This window comes from Uloborus diversus, chromosome 6 (genome assembly GCF_026930045.1).
Source record: "Uloborus diversus isolate 005 chromosome 6, Udiv.v.3.1, whole genome shotgun sequence".
NCBI classification, from domain to species: domain Eukaryota; kingdom Metazoa; phylum Arthropoda; class Arachnida; order Araneae; family Uloboridae; genus Uloborus; species Uloborus diversus.
Genome location: NC_072736.1, coordinates 24,252,669 through 24,273,007, shown reverse-complemented (window position 1 = coordinate 24,273,007; position 20,339 = coordinate 24,252,669). Strand labels below are relative to the sequence as shown.

The following is a 20,339-nucleotide window of genomic DNA, read 5'->3' as shown; positions in this document are numbered from 1 at the left end:
ACGAGACGGTTTTAACTTGATGTTAAACCACACAGGAGCATACGCATTGCCCACTTGATCCGTACAAGAAATGGATCTTTTCTTGAAAATGTATGAATGAATAATGATTAATATTAATATATTTCAGTATTATTATTTGTTTCAAACATTTTTAGCGAAATTCCACTCCCATATAAAGGAAACTACTTTACTACATTTTAACAATGTACTGAGTCAGAGTCTTGAGATTTTCAGTCGGATTTTTAGTTGCCACGTACAATTGAAATATACGGTTTGCAAATGTAAGTCATCTGGAGTGGGGAAGTTTTCCCAGGTTCCTTGAAGATAAATCTAGTGAGCAAGTCCCACTTGATATAGTGACACACATATCCAATACTTATTTGTGATCGGTACTTATGTCCTGTATGTTCTCAAAAAGAAGGTTATTTTCAATAGGTAAGGAAGTAACCACAGTAAGATTAGAACAGGTTTCCAACTGTTGACCTATTTTGGCTTTAAATTTGTTTGATTTACCAGCTAAGAATCCATTAGGCTTCTATTCCTGTCGTCTCAAAGAAGAATAGATTACATTTGAATAAATGTAATCTATTCTGGAAATTAAAAAGTCATATATATTTCACTTACAGTAAGATCTTTTCCAGCCGTACTTTTTAGGCTGTGTCTAATAAAACAGTAGCATTTCATTACATCTTCGTAAGTAGGTAGTAAAACTTCATTGAAATCGCTAAAGATTCCAAAAATAGGACATTCTGACGTTTGTCTCGTCTGTACTTGTTTAGACTGAGCCATTGCAACTCACAACAATGAAGTATCTTACCGACTAACGAAATTGTATGTTACTCACTAACTCAACTCGACAAAGAAATTGACTCTTGATCTTAACTTGACCCCACTCACACAAATCACTGCTGACCAGCCGCGCCCCATTTAAACATCTGCTGCTGCAATGATTCAAGCTCCCAGATACCAGTGCATTCGGCAAAAAGTGCATTTTGCAAAACTTACTTTGCTCTTGCGGCACCTCAAAACATAATCGGAACAACAAAAAAGGTTATTATACGACCTGTTGAGCATAAAAATTGCTTTTTTGACAACATTTGAAGTATAAAGATAAATTTGAATTTTTTTTAAAAAAATTTAAAATGTGCTTCAATATTTTTCTCTTTTTTTACATCTTGTTTGCTAGAAAAGGCAACTTTTCCGCACTACGGCAAATTGAAAACCAAAAACTTTTTTTTTCGTTCCATCCTATTGTACATCCAGCTGGTGTTCATGTGCTTTACCTATAAAAATGTTAATAATTCACTTAAATTTACGTATAAAAAGTTTTTAAACCTTAAAATAAAAAATTTTAAATATCCCTTTTTTAAACTTTTTTTATTTATTTACAAATTAGAGTCTGTTCTCTCAAAACAGAACTAGAGTCTCTGTATATATAGGGGCCTTAGACAGAACTAAACCATTTGGACCCTTGTGACTAGTACTCCTCCTTGGATTGGTCGTCAATTGTTAAATGCTTAAATTGCCCTTTCAACTGCTCTGCCATATATACTTTTCACTCCAGAGTCCCCCGTACCTGCCACTATTTGGTGCTTAACCAGTTGGATGGAACCCTGAAAACCAGGGCTGTGGAGTCGGAGTCAGTCGGAGTCGGACTGATTTTGGAATAAAGGAGTCGGAGTCGGAGTCGTTGGAAAACATGCCGACTCCGACTCCGACTCCGGGCTTCTTTTTTTCTTTCCTTTTCACTGACTCTCCTTGCATTTTTTAAAAATTGATTACCAATTGGTTCGATTACATGTATAAAAAGATACTAATGAGAAAATAACTGCCATTATGGCAATCAGCTAGCTTGAATGCTTACCGAACTTTCTGTAGCCGTCCCCTAGTTTGCTTGCTTTTTAACTTAACTAATAGCAACTGTCAGCAAACGGTTTTGTTGAATAACATTTTCAAGTAATCACTTTTCAAATAAAAATAGAAATATAGTGTTTTGTTCTATCTCAGTTTAAAATAGTAAAATAAACGTAACAAATTAGTAAGTCGACGCCTGTAGCTAAGGTTGAAACGTTTAAGTGTGATCGGCAAATTCAAAGAAGTTCTGGCTCGAAAGCACGAATCCAAAAGATTCGATGAAATAATCTAATGTTTTTTTCTTTATTAAGACTATTTCTGTAAGCTTGGTTCTCACTAAAAAGTATGTAACAAAATAAGTGTAAAAAATTTCTTGATTACAACACTCAAGAATTGCAGTTAATCTTAAAATCTTCATATTTAGGTTAATTCTAAAGCAGCCAATAAAATTTAAATTAAAAATTTAGCGAAGAAGAAATATAGGTATAGTAAAAGCTATTCGTACAAATTTGTATACCGCCGCGTTTTGTGTAAAATTAGCTCCTGACGCATATGTGCCCTATTTTCGTTGAAATTTTATTGATGAAATATAATTTAAAATATATTCGTGAAAATTTTCAGAATTAAAGTATTTATATTTTTTATAAACTCTGAAATTAACTTTGGGTGTCATCTACTAGATGGATGTCACCAGGGGCAAACCACTCCCTCTCAAGAACTTGGATTTAGAAAAAAAGTTTTTTTTCTCTCAAGTTACAGCTTTCAAAAATTGAAAGCACACGATTTGATCAATATATATTTGTTAAACATTAAAGGGGGGCAAATTACAGATAATCATTTTCAAAATTTTTAAAAGGGATTTTTAAGTCATCTCACTTTTTAACTCGTAACTATTGGAAAGTTTGATTTTTAAATTGAATTTCTAACGTTGTATGACGTCTTGGGTTTACAATAAAAAACAAAATGCTAAATTTTCATAAAAAGGAATTAATATTTCAATCTCTGTTAAGAGGTTTTCCCCCTTCCCTTGAATGGAGAGAGGGAGTTTAAAAAATACAATTAAAAAAATAAAAAAAAATCCGGAGTCGGAGTCGGAGTCGGGCGTTTCAAAATCCAGGAGTCGGAGAGAGTGCCATTTTCCTTCCGACTCAGCCCTGAAAACAGCTCTGATTTTTTGAACCAAACCTGTAACCGAGCTATCCCTGGTCCAGCACCAGCATATTTAACGTCCCCCAGTCACCATTCCATTAATGAAGACAGCGGATCTTCGGCCAGCGAGGATCGAACCCAAGACCCTCCGGTCACAAGTCCAATGCGTTATCGATCATGCCACCAGGGCCTTGCCATAGATACTGGGAGAGTGGCTAGTATCAAGAGTAAAATATTTAAAATTAATGTCAAAAATCGTAATTTATGGCAATATTTGGTAATGTTGTAGGAGAGGGGTGCTTTCCTGAAATTTGTTCAGCATTGAAGGGACCATTAAATGGCCTTAAACAATTGGTATTTGAGACACTTGTGAAAGGAATAATAAATAAGTATGTACTTTTAATTAAACAAGTTATTATGCAACATAAACAGTCACACCAAGTGTGTGACATGCCACGAAGGTGAGAATTCACATGTTGTGAACCAAAAATATACTAAAATAAAAATTATTATTAAACAATAGTTAGCAAGTTTAGAAAGATACATTTTTGATAAAATTAAAAATCATTGTTAAATGAATTGTTCCTTAACCCCCTTGCGGTTGACCAGTCCTACAATTACATGTTTAATGGACAAGATATCTCGTGAAGAACTGCAAGATGGTTAAAGTTTTAACTGTAAAAGCCGTGTGACAGAAAAGTTACACTTTTTGAAGAATGACCCATATATCAAAATATCAGATATTTTCGAAAATATTATGTTATTTTTGAACCCTGGAATGATCATTATATGATATTTTGCATCAAGTTTGTTTGCAAATTTATTTTCCTATGATTACTTTTTGTGAGTGCTTGTTTCTCCTCTGTCATTCTCTTTTCTCCATAAAAGGGATCTTAAAAATTTTACTTTTGTTTTGCAGCTTCTCATTCGAAGTAGTGGAAAAATTGTTCTACTCGATAAACTGCTTTGTCGATTAAAAGAAACTGGTCATAGAGTACTAATATTTTCCCAAATGGTAATGATGCTCGACATTTTGAGTGAATATATGCAGTTGAGACACTTTTCTTTCCAGGTATGATCCTTGAATGTAGCCTTCTTTTTCTCATATGAATATTTTTTAATGAGCCTTCTTTTTTTTTTTTTTCAATATTTTATGTCTTTTGTTAAGGTCATATTTGTACTGCTTTTTTCAGCGTTTAGATGGCTCTGTGAAAGGAGAAGTCAGGAAGCAAGCATTAGATCATTTTAACGCTGAAGGCTCTCAGGTACGTAATGATCTCAGTGCGAAATTCGCACATTATTCAATACTTATACAATATTAGAAATTATGAAATTATTAATGAAAAATATTTTATGTGATGTTAATAAGTAAAATGGTATTTTAAAAAGTTTTCTACCATCAATGTAGAAGAGTTACAGAAGCTTGTCAAGCACAATAGTCAAGCATTAGTTTTCTAATTATTTTATTTTTAGCATTTTGACTACTAAGTGTACAGACATGTTTATCAACAGCATTTTGTACTCAGAAACAAATTTTTTTAGAATTTGAACATTATGAATTCTTCAGGCATTTTGTGTCTTATGCACTTGATTTGTCCACATCAGGTTCCTCCCCCTCCCTCCCCAAAAAAAAGGAAGTTGGTTTTAATTCACACCCTCATATTTTTTTCCTTTTTAGGTCAAAACAATTGTAAAAAAAGTTTCATACAAATTGAACTACGGCACCCGTGCTGAATTGTGATCTGGATGTCTGAACCAGCACTGTGTACTATACCGAATCGAAAAAAGAAAATTTTGGGGAAGTTCAAAACTTCATGTTGATAAAACCTTGCTCTTATTTACCACAAAAATATTTATCCTAGTCAAAAAATATTTAATCATCCAGCAAGAGGCCTAAAATTTGTAATTTTCTTCAAAAAATAGTTTTTTTTCTATATATATATATTTTAATGTAAGGTAAATTTGCAGAAGTTTATCAAGCTGAAAAATATGAACAGTAGAGTCTGTAATCATCATTAAATAGCAATTTTTGCTCTCTTGCAATATTTAGGTTCCCACATGGTACTCAAAATGTGGATTTTTTCAATTTTAATGTTAATTTTTCATTTGCAAATGTTGGTTTGAAAATGTGTTCTCAAAGAATTTTTGAACCTGATATTTTATTTACATGTATATGATTGCCTCAGAGCAGCACTTAGACGTCTAATCCCAGGAATAACTCTAAGGTATCCTACTGTTGCTCTGAGGCTACAATATATGTATTTTTTTAAAAGATAAATCAAAAAATCAATTTTTTTGAAGAAAATCATAAACTTTAGGCCTACTGCTGGACACCTAAATATTTTTTTAATTTGGATAAATATTTTTGTGGTACATGTAGAGCTATAGGGCCAATGCTTTATCAACATGAAGTTTCAAACTTCCAAAATTATTTTTCATTATTCGGACTTGTACACAGGGCTGGTTTACACTTTCAGGTGCAATTTGGGACGGGTTGCCACTATTCAAATTATATGAAACTTTTATTACACTAGTTTTGACCTAAACGGGAAGATATAAGAGCGTGTGCTGCTGTGCTAAGTGCAAAAGTTGTACCTTCAGTTGAGTTCAAAATGAGAAATTACCGTTTAAAGTTTGGCGCCTCCATATACAGTTAACTCTCGATAACTCGAAGTCCCAAGGGGCAGGCTAAAACGTTCGAGTTATGGGAAGTTTCTACAACAGTCTCAAGAGTGTGGGACCCAATGAAAACTTTAAGATAAAGGAATATTCAAGTTATAACCTTAGAGTTATTGAGATCCGACTGTATTTGATTCTGTTCCATTTTTTTTCAGATTTTTAAAACTATTTCCCATTGACTAATGACTATAAAACATTGCATTTAGGTGAAATATGTGACAAAGAAGTTCCAAGTGACTATAACTCAATTTTGATTAAAAGTTCAAATGCCACTTTTGTGCTTTGCATGGCGGTGTGGGACTTGAAAAACCGACTTTCCTTTTATTTGGGGGGAGGGGGGACATCCTAGTCTACATATCTTCTGAAAGCAAAAATTTCCGTTGCAGATGTTTGCTATGCTACCCATAACTCAGATGTAATTTAGAAGTCACATTACTCATCATTTTCTCTTAAATTTTTTTTTTTAATTATATGAAAGAGTCAGTTGCAAATACTTAGTTAAATTTCTTTAATTGTGATGAACTTTAAACTTTTTGTAAAAAAATGTTTTACATATTGACTGTCAAGCTTGAAAAATGCATTGCACATTATGCAGTGGCGTACCTAGCTTGGGTGACACCCTGAGCGGCAACTTGGGGTTCCACCCCCACCCCAAAAAATAATCTCTATGTATGCATAAAATTCATACAATTTTCAATCTGTTATTGTATATTGACAATTATGTATTAACTATTGTGTATTGACAATATGAACCTAATCCTGGATATAGTATCCACCCCATGATTTGGGGCAGACGAAAGGAGGGTTCTGGGGGATTTCCCCTCCCCTGAAATTTTTTCAAATTTGTAGTCTTAAAAATGCATTTTAGTTTCATATGTTTCAGAAACCCCAGGACAGATTGTCCCCCCCCCCTAGTGACGCCACCGCATTATGAGCTTGACTGAAACCAATTTACTTGCGATGATGCTGTTTTAATTAATGATACCTTCCTATGAGCTCCTCAGCAAGAACTGATAGTGGAAGTAAACAAAACAGCATCTTACTTGGCGATACTGTTGTCTGATTGGCGCTGGGATGGTGAAAACTGCCGAAATGTTTCCGGGAAGAATCGCCAATCCAATCATAACAGTGGCAAATATTAGCACCTAACATCATCCCTCTTTGTTTACTTCTGCTATTAATTCTCCCTAAATGCCCTATAGAGGACAAAGCTCCCATTAATGTCTGTGAACTACCATATATGCTCTTGAATCTGTATGAAATCGGCAAATTCAGCTTCTATGATTTAACTCGTAGATGATTCTTTCAACTAAACTCAAATGGTATATATAATCTCTAAGTTTGGTGTTCAAATAGTACTCCCAAACATCTCAGCCGCTGAATCTGTACTTTCTAACTAAATGGGGGTTTTGACTAAATTTCTTTGTTTGTTTCTCATTTTCAGGATTTCTGTTTTCTTCTGTCAACAAGGGCTGGTGGTCTTGGTATCAATCTTGCTACTGCTGATACTGTAATTATTTTTGACTCTGATTGGAATCCACAAAATGATTTGCAAGCACAAGCAAGAGCTCATAGGATTGGCCAAAAGAATCAGGTAAATGAAATTATTAAAACTATGTCACAGACACACATAATTGGTTGTCAGCTCAACAGGGTTGCATGTTGTACAGACTACAATGAATGCCGTGCTTCATGTTTTTCCAGATTTCTGAGTTTATTTTGTGAACTCCAGGGATGTGATATTTCACATTCTGCACTATTTTTTCTTTGTTTTAAACGGAAAGGGATTTTCCCCCTTATCCTATATGTATTAAAAAACAGAAAAAGACTTATTTATCTATTTCCTAGGTTTTAATAAGTTTGATAGTGAATGTGAATGAGAGGTGAAAAGAAGTACCTTTTGATTGATTAAATCTAGAGCACAAATGTTTAAGGTAAATTTCAAACTTTACTTTCTTTCTACCCTGTCAATCATCTGAATAATCTAATTCAGCTGAAAATTTGAGACAAGAGGAGTAATCTAGAAAAGCCATATCTGTTGCTGCAGTTGCATTGAATAAATAATGTTTCAGTGAAGTCAAAAACATATTTTAATTTAACACTTTGTATTTTACAGGGTGGCGACAGATCAGAGAAAATCAGGGAAAAGTCAGGGAACTTTATCTCTGTGGGAAATATTAGGAAAGTTTGAAAAATAACAAAAAATCAGGGAAAATTGATCAAATGAAGAAAAAAAAAATTCCTTGCAAAATGAAGAACTTTGATTCCCTACCAATTTTCCGCCAATTATTTGTTTTAAAAAAGTAAAATTAATGAGGTGCGATTATACAGTGCTGCATATTTATGCATCTTTTTTCCTCAAGGTCAAAGTATTCAATCTTAGGATGGGCTTCCTAAGATTAATTCTGTGTCTGTAAAGTTGTTTATATATTTTACCTAGCTTGAATTTTCCTTCACGCTTTCCATGCTATGTAAAATAAACAACCCTACAGGCAAAGAGGAAGCCGTCGTAATGACTTTGCTCCCATGCTTTTACTCATTGTCTTGTAATATCACAATTTCAAGAAAGGATCTTTGTTTCTTAAATTAATGCTGAAAAAATCTTTAAAGTTATCACTTGGCATTTGTAATTTAATTGCTAAAATTAATTTTGACTTAAAATCATTTTTTTTTTTTTTTGCCATGTTACTATTCCTAGTTACTTTAGATTACTCAAAGGTTTTTTTTTTTCATACTTTAAAAGTCCTTTCTTTTAAAACCATATACATATACATTTTGAAATTAATAATTAGTTTTGCATTTAAATGTTGTTTGTAACTTAAGTAATCGAAGATTTTTTTCAACAACTAATGAAATCATTTGAAATCAAGTTGTGTACATAAGTAAATATTTTTATTATTTTTCAATAGTTAAAATACTGTATTCATTCATTAAAACCTAAGTTCTTGATTAGAGAATAGCTGAATATGACTGGTTGTTGGAAGATTTCAATTTGTTTTTCATAAATATGTCTATTCTACCATGTGCAGGTAAAGGTCAGAAACTGCACAGTTTTCTTTTTTATTTTTGCTTTTTTGTCATCTATGGTACGTTGCCTTTATTGTACAAGCTCACTTATTTGGTTTCCGCTAAAAAAGAGACGCAAAAAAAATGTCTAATTCCAACATTTTCCCATTGTTAGTACTGAATCCACCACTCATTTCTTCAAATATCTCGAAAACTAATTTCTGCAGATACTGTCGTTTACCTGCACACGGTGCAGTAATTTTTACGTAAGTAAAACTACATTATTTCTATACTTTAACTATTCCTTGTTACTCTTCCATTAACAATTATACTGCTTGAAAGTTCAGTTCAAGATTATTTCCATTTAAATTTTTTAGTTTTATCATGATTAGATATGTCTTTAAGAGTGGTTTTAATAATTTCTTAGAATTCTCATTTTAACTGGTTCCTGGAAGTAAAGTATTTGTTAATAGCTTTCCTATAATATTTCTTTGTCGATAATTTAATAACTATTTTTAATTAACAGCTTAAACCGTTTTAAACACTGCATTTTATTTAATATGCAATACTTTTCAGGTAGGGCAAGGAAAGGAAACCATTATCATTGGTAACATAAATCAGAAAAATTTGGTGAACTTAATCAGGGAATAGTCAGGGAACTTTTTTTTCCTGTTCCTGTCGCCACCCTGTTCTATAATTTAAAAATTTGATACTGAAGTGATATCCAAGTTTTATTTTTTTTTCTGTTCTAAATTATTATTCTCCCATTAGAGCAGCTGGTACTGCTGTTATTTTCTTTTAGTAATTTTTACTCATAAGGTTAGTAAATAGCTTTTTAATATTTACTTGTATTCTTTCTTCAGGAAGTGCAGGCTCTGTAATTTAAAATAAAGTGAAAACATTCTTAGTTTTACAAGTTTTTTTTTTTTTTTTGTAAGTGGGGGGGGGGGAGCCTGACAAGGGGCCTTTTTAGGCTCTGAACATTCCTAGTCGAAATATATTGATTTTGGTTGCATTTGACATGTTTGCATGAACTATTATAATTGTCACATAAATTAAATTGTAATAAAATTATCTGATGTGTGTATTAACTGAATACACCTGTCGAATTTTCTTCTGTTTTACATGCTTCTAATGTTTATTTCAGGTAAATATTTACCGTCTAGTTACTAAAAATAGCGTGGAAGAGGACATTATTGAAAGAGCTAAAAGAAAAATGGTTTTGGATCATTTAGTTATACAGCGCATGGATACAACTGGCCGCACAATCATACAGCAAAACAAAGCACAAAGCACTGGGTAAATATTTGTTTATATGATCTTCAGAGAAACAGCAAAATTGTGTATATTTTATGACAATGAATTTCAAAGTATAGAGGAACCAACTCAGAATATTCAGTCAAATATTTAATTAGGGAGAAAATGTTATGAGAGGTCATTGCAAAGGTCACCACTTTCTTTTGCTTTTAAATTAAAAAAATATATGTATATTTATTTATTTCTTTTATATTTAATTCACAAAAAGAAGACACCAAAAATATCCCCCCCCCCCTTTTTTGAGATCAGATGATATGACCATAAATAAATCTACATTCGATATTGAAATGTTTCTGATATGTCATATTTCAAAATTAAAATTAACAAATTAATCATAATGTTCATTCTAGCTTTCAACTTCATTGTTTTTATTTTAATTTTATGCTTTAACCAACTGTTGAATTTTTGAAATTGTAAGGACCAAATTTTTATGTACGCATCTATTATATTATTGAAATCAATAAATTACTGTGTGGCGTGAAGCCAAAAAGCTTTAAGTACTGCTCAAATTTAAAACAATGAAACTAGTTTTTACAATAAATGTTTTTAATACAGACCTTTGTTGTTTTTTAATTTTTGTTTTCAATTTTAATTGATGTTCTGTTTTTCTAGTTAAAATTAAATTCCATAACTATGTCAAACCATACTGTTCATATTAACTTACTGTTTACATTTTTTTTAACTGAAGCAATTAAATTGCTTTTGGTATAATAATTAAAAGTAATGTTTATAATTTTTAGTAATGCAACACCTTTCAATAAAGAAGAATTAGCTGCTATTTTAAAATTTGGCGCTGAAGAATTGTTTAAAGAAACTGAAGAAGGAGATGAAGAGCCTCAGGTAACTTTCCCTTTGCTGTTTTTTTTTTTTTTTAAATTTATTATTATTTTTTTAACTTTGTATAATTTATGTATTGCCAATCCTACTACGGTAGTTTATATTACATTACCTATATGATAAATTCTGGCTACGCCAATAGTACATCCATCTCTCATATAAAAGTTTCCATGATTGATACCGATCAATGATCAGAAAAAAAGATTTCTTGTAGTGATCTCCTACTACACCTAATTAATTACCAAACGTAGTTGCTGCTTGGCTACTTTTTAAAAAATAAATAAATAAAAAGCATACACACACCCAGTTTAAATATAGAACTAAAAATTTTTAAAAATGGTTTAGATTAATAAATTAGCCCATTAGAATATTATGAAGAATTATCTGTCTTTTCCCCTTTTTGAGCCAATTTGTCATTCAAAACTATTTGTTTTGTGATCTTTATCAGGGTGGCGACAGATCAGGGAAAAGTCAGGGAACTTTATTAATCAGGGAAATATCAGGGAGTTTCGAAAAAATAACATTAGTTCAGGGAAAATTGATTAAATGAAGATTTTTTTTTTTTTTTGCTTTGCAAAATTATGTATCCTAATTTCCTACACGTCTTATCTGTTGAGAAAAAAGTAAAATTAATGAGGTGCGATTATACACTGCCACATATTTGTGCATCTTTTTTTCTCAACGTCAGAGTATTGAATCTTAATTTATCGAACAGGATCAACTTCCTATGATTGCTTCTGTATCTGTAAAGTTGTTTGTTTTACATAGCTTGAATTTACCTTTCATAAGTCTTATGCTACGTAAAATAAACAACCCTTCAGGCAAAGAGTAAGCTGTCATTAATGCCCTCGCTCCCTAGCCTTTATTCATTGTCTTGAAGTAATTAGCATACTGTAATCACAATTTATAGAGAAGATCTTTGTTTTTTGAATTAATACAGATAAAAGCTTAAAAATTATTGCTTCTTTGCATTTTTAATTTAATTGCTAAAAATAAGTGTTGAATAAAAATCAACTTTGTTTTGTGCCATTGTATTATTCGCTGTCGCCTCAGATTATACTAGGTTTTTTTTTTTTTTTTCAGACTTTAAAATTCTTTTATTTTAAAACCCAAGTTATGTATACATACATATCTTGAAAATTAATTGTTTTTTTGCATTTCAATATTGTTTATTACAGAAGTAATCTAAGATTTTTTCCCCCGACAATTAAGGAAATCATTTGAAATTGAGTTCGCTTGTGTACATAAGAAAAATTTAACTGGTTGCTGGAAGTAAAGTATTTGTTTTAGATTTCCAACAACTTAAAACATTTTAAATACTGCATTTCATTTAATGTGCAGTTGTTTTCAAGCAGGTCAGAGTAAAGAAACCATTATCATTGATAACGTAAATCAGGGAAATTTGGCAAACTTAATCAGGGAAAAGTCAGGGAACTTTTTTTCAGTTTCTATCGCCACCCTGTTTATAAATATTCACTGCAACATAAGATTAAAAAGTTTAAATAATTCAATCTTCAAGTTTTTAATCCTTTCTTAGAAGCGAATATTTATTTCAAGAAGTGAAACTTGGCTACTTGAAAACGTAAAAAGAAGCAGTCATAATTTGATTTGAATTTTATGTTTAAAAACTGATTTGATGATGAAAAATATGTTTTAAACAAAAGAGAAAAACTTTAATTTTCATTACAGGAATTAATTTTATAGAAACTTATAAGGAGCTAATTAGTTTTGAGCTTCAGGCTGGGAGTCTGAACCTGGTCACCATTCCCTTATGCAAAAATGAAATAAAAACGTTTTTTCACTCATACTACATAAAGTTAATACAGTAGACCCTCATTTTACGCTGATTTGAATATGCACAGTTTAAGATTTGAAGTCTTTATTTTGTTTTACACCAATGAGTTTACGCGTTGCCAACAGATAAAATTTTTATTTCAATCAAAATCCAAACGCCTGAGATTGCAGATAACATATGGTAAACTGCATTTTGAGATGCTAATAAGCGAACTTAGTGCCACTGGAGACGTTTTTTGAGATTGGTTCCAGAACTCTTTCCGGTAATTAAGTTTTTCAATTTCAGTATTTAGAGCTCACCAGGGGTGCAGAAAATGTTTTTCCTTCTAACATTTCCCCCAATCCATATGAAAATTTCCCCAAAATTTTAAGATACATATAAGCTTAAATAAAAATTCTATATCATTATAGGTTTAAAAAATATGTGTCACAAGTGTTGCTCTAAGTACTTGGCATATACGTAGTAAGTCAGCAAATAAATACAGAGTTGCGAGGAGAAAATTTTTTAACTGCTAAAAAATAATTTGAACATAAATTTATTGAATGCAATACTTTACTACTTCTTGACTCATTATATATGACAATATCCAACATTAGAAATTACTGAAAAATCTTACTAGGACCAGTGAGTGAATATATACTGGTCAGCAGACATTATCACCAGTCCATGTTAAAATTAACGCTAAATAACTCACCACATTTTTATAGTACTACTAGCATTCCCGTACCCGGCATTGCTCGGGTAATGGAATTAGCAGGGGTTAACAGTGCTTGGTGCACCTAGTTTCGAAAATCCCCTATAATAATTACTTATTACCTATAACTTTTTCTAATTTGGGGAGGATCCCGGGGACCCTGGACTCCTTATATATATATGCCCTTGTCCTTAACCGATCTTTAACTGTTATTAACGATCCTTTTAAAGTATTGATTATCTTTGCAAACACAGGTCATCCACATTTTATTGTTATACCTATGTTTAAGCTAGAACTTCTTTGTATACAACATTTTTAGTTTTTTTTCTGGTGCTAAAATTATTAAACTGCTTGATGAACTGGCTTTGGAGCAAGCTACATAACATTGGTCGTGTGAAAAAAAGTCTTCTCTTAAATCGATCCCTGCTACTTTTAATGTCTGTCCTTGTGATTTATTAATGGTTATTGCAAAGCAAACTTTAACAGGAAACTGCACTCTTCTAAATTCAAAAGGATAGTCCGCCTGTGATGATGTTCTTAAAAACTTCGTTTCTAGTTTTGAAAAAATAAAAGCAAAAGACAGAAACATTATGATTTGACTTGAGAAAAGCCTCGAAGAATCACGTGAGAAACAAAAACAATATCAAATTTATAATTCGCTATCGACCAAAAGTTGAGATGAAGTACTGAATAATGATTTGAATGGAGGAAAGCCTTCGAAAATAAGGGATTTGAATTTCAATGACAGGTTTTTGATTTCGCAGAAATTAAGGGGTTTTAATTAATTTCTCCCGAACTAATTGAGATTTCGAAAAATCCTTTCTTAGTGGTTACTTTTGTAATCATGCGGACATGCCTGCCAAATTTCAAGTCTGAAGCTTCAGCGGTTTCGGCTGTGCGTTGATATATATATATATATATATATATATATATATATATATATATATATATATATGTTATCTCAGGACATTGATTTTTATATATTAAGATACAAAAAAAAAATAAAAAATTGATGGGTCCAGGGACCACTAATTATTTTTTTGTGGTGGTCCAAGGCCAGTTTTACTAATCTATGACCAGTGGACCAGCAATGATTTCGAATGCTGATATCATATACGTGAAATATATAATTTTATAAAATACCCCACTTATAAAAAGTAACAAAGTTAAACTTTGCCATGAATTTGTTATTTATTTTCTACTATTCCCTTTACAGATTTTTTAAAGACAAATTAAAAAACATAGCACTATTATAACTGATGAAAAATATTTTAATACTAACAAAAACGCAAAACGTTACAGCAAGCATTTACTTCGAGCACATGGAAGAAAATCGCACAGGGTTACCACGATGGTGTTCTCAAGCGCCAAACATCGCGCCAGTATTTCCAACAGAGCCAACGTAGTGAGCATCTGCTGGGGAAAAATACGTTCTGCGCATGCGCGACCAAAGGAGAAATTGCTTTACATAAGCAAACCAGTAGCAATCCATGTTTACAAAATTGCGACTAGTTACACGGACTGAAAACAAATTTCTAATCGGTCTAAAAAGAACAAAAAACGATTTTTTGATGGAAGTTTCCACATTTTCATTTTATTTTATGGGAAATTTTTAAAATCTCGCAAAAAACTCTGACTTGAATCAGCAAAATTTCCCCAAACGAGTTAAATTTCCCCCGCTCTGGGATCGACGGATCGGACATATTCTGTACCCGTGGAGCTCACTAGACGTAGCACTTTTAGAAGTGGCGAAGGAGGACGAAACCCACAAGGATACCGGACAACCAAATACCTCCACATTGAAAATTTTGAACCATTCCTTGACAATGGCAAATGATTTTTCTGGTTTGCAGTGTGAGAAGATTCAGTTATGGTCATAGGAGTGATGTGAGGTATCATGGATGCGTTAAATCCCTACAAAGAAATAAACAGAAAAATAATGACTGCCAAAGACTGATGACTGCGTTTTTTAACACTAGCTTAATTCATGGTTTTTTTAATTTGTGTTGTGCATATGTATAGAAAGGAATACATATTAAACCTTCTATATTTTCATCTATCACTAGAATGAAGTATTTTTTTATGTAGCTACTACAGTAGCAGCTACTTGTAGTGCTCTACTTCCGACCATTGGTTGTAAAAATCCAAAATCAATGAACCAGTTTTTGAGAAATGCCAATTATCGAGTCACTTGCCTCAGAAATAGATGTTGATCAAAACAGAAAAAAAAAAATGTTCTACCCGAAGGATTAAAATACAGAATAATTAAATTCTCTATTTTTAAAAATTATTTTTAAAAACTATGTAAGTAGAATTAATTTTACCATTTTAATAAACATCTCATTAATTATTATTTTTGCCAGGTTGACATAGACGAAATTTTGAGTAGAGCTGAATATCGGGAAGATCAACCTATGTCTGTTGGAGAAGAATTGTTGTCTGCATTTAAGGTATAATTTTTTGATTAATGTTTATTTTCAAATTTAGCTTTAATGCACAATAAAAGAAAAACAAAATAGAATAAATGTGCTTCTCATTTTCTATGATTTCTAACCTGATGATATTTTTGTTATTTCTCCATTGTTATAAACTCTTTTTTTTATTTATTTATTTATTTTTTTGTTTGTTTTATTTTAATTTTTCATTTGTGTTTTTTGTTTATTTATTTATTTTTTAATTGAAGTGCAATGGCAGGGAAAATTTGATTTAGTCCCCGCTCTCTCCCCCCCCCCCCCCCCGCCAATTTATTTATTTGGTGAGAAATTGATTTATATGATTATGCATTTCAGAGCATTGTTTTATTTATTTTTTCTTTCATTTTGTTGCTGTGGTTTATTTATTTATATGTTTTAACCTTATAATATCCCCCCCCCCCTTCCTTTAAAAATGTAATCATTTAAGATTTTCAGTATTTTTACTAAACTTAGTAGTTTTTGAAGTAATAAAAAATTTTATTCTGCTAAAAAATTGAAAAAGGGAGAAAATGTTATTTCTCAAGTGATTCGTTTAAACTTTTGGTTTAGAGTATTCAATAGCTATCAGTGAATTGCATGGTGGCTTGATCGGTAAGGCATGAAACTTGAAGCCAGACGGTCCCGAGTTCGATCCTGGCCGGTTAACACTAGAACGACTGACATTTTCTGTATACCTAGAAAGACTGAAGGGGCCAGTGTGGCCCCTACCCATTTTTGGGATGAATTATTTTAAAAATTCTTCCTGAGTGTGTCCACATGCCCAATGCACCGTCTTTCATGACTAAATAAAAACTTAATATGCAATTATTTGTAGTGTTTCTCTCTATACTGACCAAAAGCTTGGATCAGTTTTTCTTTTCAAGAGCAATGGCTACCATTAGGCTGGTAAGCAGTCAGTACTGTTTATAGCATTTGGATATCCAACTGGCTGTATAAAGAGGAAGTTACAGGTTAAATTAGAGAGAAAGGCCTTTTTTTATGCTAGAACAATTAGGAGAAAAGAAAAAAAAAATTTTTTTTTAATTGTAAAAAAACTTAGGGGCCACTGTGGCCCCTCCCGTCTTTCTAGGTATAAGTATAAATTTTTACAGTACTATGAGGCGTATGATAAAATGATTAAACAAGCATTCAAATAGTGTCATATAATGAAAAGTCAGGAAGTTACATTACGTTCCGTTAGACATTATCCGAGTTATTAAACAACAAACTACGCGAGGGGCCACACAGGCCCCTCCGTCTTTCTAGTGTTAAAGATCCACAGTGTTCAGTAATCATGTCTGAGCTGACGTTAAATATGCATGGTCACTAAGTCTTCCAAATGAAATGATACCTCTGAGGGTGTTGGACAAAGAATTGTTCAGCTTCTGGTCTGGATCAAAATATCAGCTGTTTTCAGGGTCCCATTCAACTATTTGAACCATAAATAGTGGTAGGTATGGGGGACCCAAGAGTGAAAAGTAAATTGTGTGAACTCAATAGAAAGTTCGCTGTTTAGAGGTAAAAACTTCTGTGTAATCAAGAGCGCACATATGGGGGGGGAGGGGAGGGCAAGTGGAGGCTCAAGCCGCCTCCACCCTTTGAAATTAGAACTTCCTTTCTTTTAGTATGATTTTCTTTGCAAAAATGTAAATACATTTTTCTCCAGCAATTAATAACTAAGTTATTAAAAATGTCAAATTTTAATAACTCTAATCTGTATCTTCTTTGGTTTCTATAAATATCTGAGCCCCCCCCCTTAAAATTTTGCATATGGGCGCCCTTGTGCGTAATCATATCAGTGCAATAATGTTAACAACACTGCATTTGCTCACATAATCCTGCTGTTTCCTTATTTTTTGTTTCAATTGGGTCACGTGTCTCAAAATTATTTCTCTGAAATAAAATTACAGAGGAGATAGAGTGTTGTGTTATATAGAACTATGCAAAAATGCTCTTTCACAGTTAGAGAAGAAAAAAAATTCCTACAGATAAGTCTCATAGTGTTTCTTAAAATATTCATTTTTTACATTGTTGAGTAATATGTCTTTCTAAAACTTGACTCAACTATTTCAGAATTAAAAAATATATATATATGTATATTCATTAGATTGCAAGTTTCAACTTCAATGAAGAGGAAGTAAGCATGCAAAGTACAGGTGATGCCAAGGAAACATCTAATGAAAAAGACTGGGATGACATTATTCCAGAAAATGATAGAAAAATCATAGAAGAAGAAGAAAGAGAAAAAGAAAAACTAGAAATGTATTTACCTCCAAGAAGTAGAAAAGCTGTGAAAAAGGTATTAAGATATTGCTTTCAAGATTTATATTCTCTTAAGATGGAACATAAGTCATTTCTCAGTCAAAGTTGTTTTGAACATTTATTTGCTGTAAAAGCTTCCAATTATGCAAAAATGAAGATATCTTAGGAATTTTGCACATTTTATATAAACAAACAAAAAATAATGATATAAAAAATCCTGATTAGAATAAAAATTAAACCTAGAAGTTTAACCCAAAAATTTAAACCTCAGAAAGTTGAAGTGTTTTTAAGTATTGATTAATTTTATTAATTTCTAATGGTTGCATATTTGAGTTTTATTGCTGTATCATTAAAACGTTTTTTGACATAATAGTGCAAACTATTGTATCTTTTCTTGCTATCCATATTTTTATTTTTCCTTCAATACAAACCATTTTGAATTTTAGTCATTGTTGTAACTGAAAAATCATATAAATCTGAGATAAAGTATTGTTTAGGTTTTAGCTTAAATTACTTTAGCAAAGTCAAATTTACCAGGAAAATTAAAATGATCAGGAATCCCAATTCCTGACATGTTTTTTTTTTTTTGAAATTATCAAGTTCAAAAACTTAGCGTATTAAATGCAGTTTATATCAAATCAGGGGATTTGAAAACCACTGACCAAAAAAAAAAAAAAAAAAACTATTGCTACTGAAGAGTTATTCTAAGAGATAATATCAAAAGAAAAGTAAAATGAAGTTTGGAGTCAAATACTAAATAATCTGAGTAGTTTCTTTAGAAATTTAGTTTTTAACTTATTTTGATTCCTTTTTATGAGCAATGAATATATACAGGGTGATTCATAATGAATAGAACAAAAAGAAAACATGATTGTGAACGTTGTAATTAATATGTTTAGATAATTCAAATTTACCTCAAAACTACATTCATTCAAGTTTCTACAGGTGTTCAATAAGTGCCCCTCTGTTGACACAACGAATGTCTACACAGCAATCAAGCTCCTGTCACACTCGTGATATAGCATATCCCCCGTGATGGAGTTCAACACTGCAGTTATTCGCTGCTTCAGTTCCTCTTAAGTCCTGAGGAAGTGGAGGCACAAACACCTTGTCTTTAACAAAACCCCAGAGAAAAAAATCACAAGACGTTAGATCTGGTGATCTCTGCGGCCAATGAAGACATGTCAAATCCTGTGCCCCAGCACGGCCAACCTAACAATGGGGTAGACACTGGTTCAAGAACTCACGTACGTTGTTATTCCAATGTGGGGGAGCACCATCTTGCTGCAAAATGAATCAGAATCAGCTTCCTCCAGCATGGACAACATTTTGATTAACAGCGTCTCTAGAGGCGAGTTTGCCATTGCCAAATAAAACTTCTATAATTCTATTTGCAGAATAAATTTGTTTCGACTGAATAAATTTATTACAGCAGTCACACTGCGCTATTCTTTTTGGCCAATTCATTATGAATCACCCTGTATATACAGGATGTTCCGGTTCAGCCCCATTTTTATTTTCCCCTTAAACTTTCAATATCTTTACTCTGCATCTGATTTTGAATATTTTTGCAATTGTTGTTTCTTGTATTCATCTAGGAGTAACGGTTGCAAAAAAAAAAACTTGCAGGCTAAACCGAAACACCCTGTATAGCTTTTATTCATAGTTATATTCATCTTTTCATTCTCTTAATCATACTTTGTTCCTATTGTTTGCATTCTGAGCAATTCAAAAAATTAATTTATTGTCACGAGCTGTGTCCATGTGTTACAGGACATGAAGCAGAATGGTGCTACTTTCTGTTCTAGGGAAGGAAACCCCCCAATGACTTCCGTTAATGCTCTTGCAAAATATATTTTAAAAAACATTTATATGATTACATAATAAAGCAACTGACTAGCAAAAAAAAGGCTTAAATGCATGTTTTCCTTCTGGATAAAAAAAAAAAAAATCATAAATTTCTTGATTGCTTTTTTTAAATATTATTTTTAACTTTGGACCTGTGTTCCATTACATTATTATCTACTTTTTTTCTAGGTTGAAAGATCAGACAGTGATGCCAGTAAACATGATTCTGACAGCGAGTCTGAAGGAGATGATTCAGATGATGATAAACCTAAACGGCGAGGGCGACCACGTTCAACTAATAAAGATGGCCTAAAAAATTTTACTGATAACGAAATCAGAAAGTAATTTTTTTCCCTTCATATATCAAATGTGAATCAAATATTGTGATTTTGATACCTGGTAAAAGCAAAGTGTCATTAATGAAAAAAAAATGTAACAGCAATTA

General features: G+C 32.0%; 1 protein-coding gene across 1 annotated transcript in view; it reads left to right on the top strand.

The window, feature by feature from the left end:
• Positions 1–20,339, top strand: part of LOC129223846 (chromodomain-helicase-DNA-binding protein 1-like) — a 118,796-nt gene that overhangs the window by 57,390 nt on the left and 41,067 nt on the right. The window contains exons 18-25 of the mRNA XM_054858209.1: positions 3,923–4,075; positions 4,197–4,268; positions 7,127–7,276; positions 9,836–9,987; positions 10,746–10,845; positions 15,695–15,781; positions 17,892–18,083; positions 20,084–20,235. Coding sequence (XP_054714184.1) covers positions 3,923–4,075; positions 4,197–4,268; positions 7,127–7,276; positions 9,836–9,987; positions 10,746–10,845; positions 15,695–15,781; positions 17,892–18,083; positions 20,084–20,235 — 1,058 coding nt within the window. The remainder of the gene's footprint in view (positions 1–3,922; positions 4,076–4,196; positions 4,269–7,126; positions 7,277–9,835; positions 9,988–10,745; positions 10,846–15,694; positions 15,782–17,891; positions 18,084–20,083; positions 20,236–20,339) is intronic.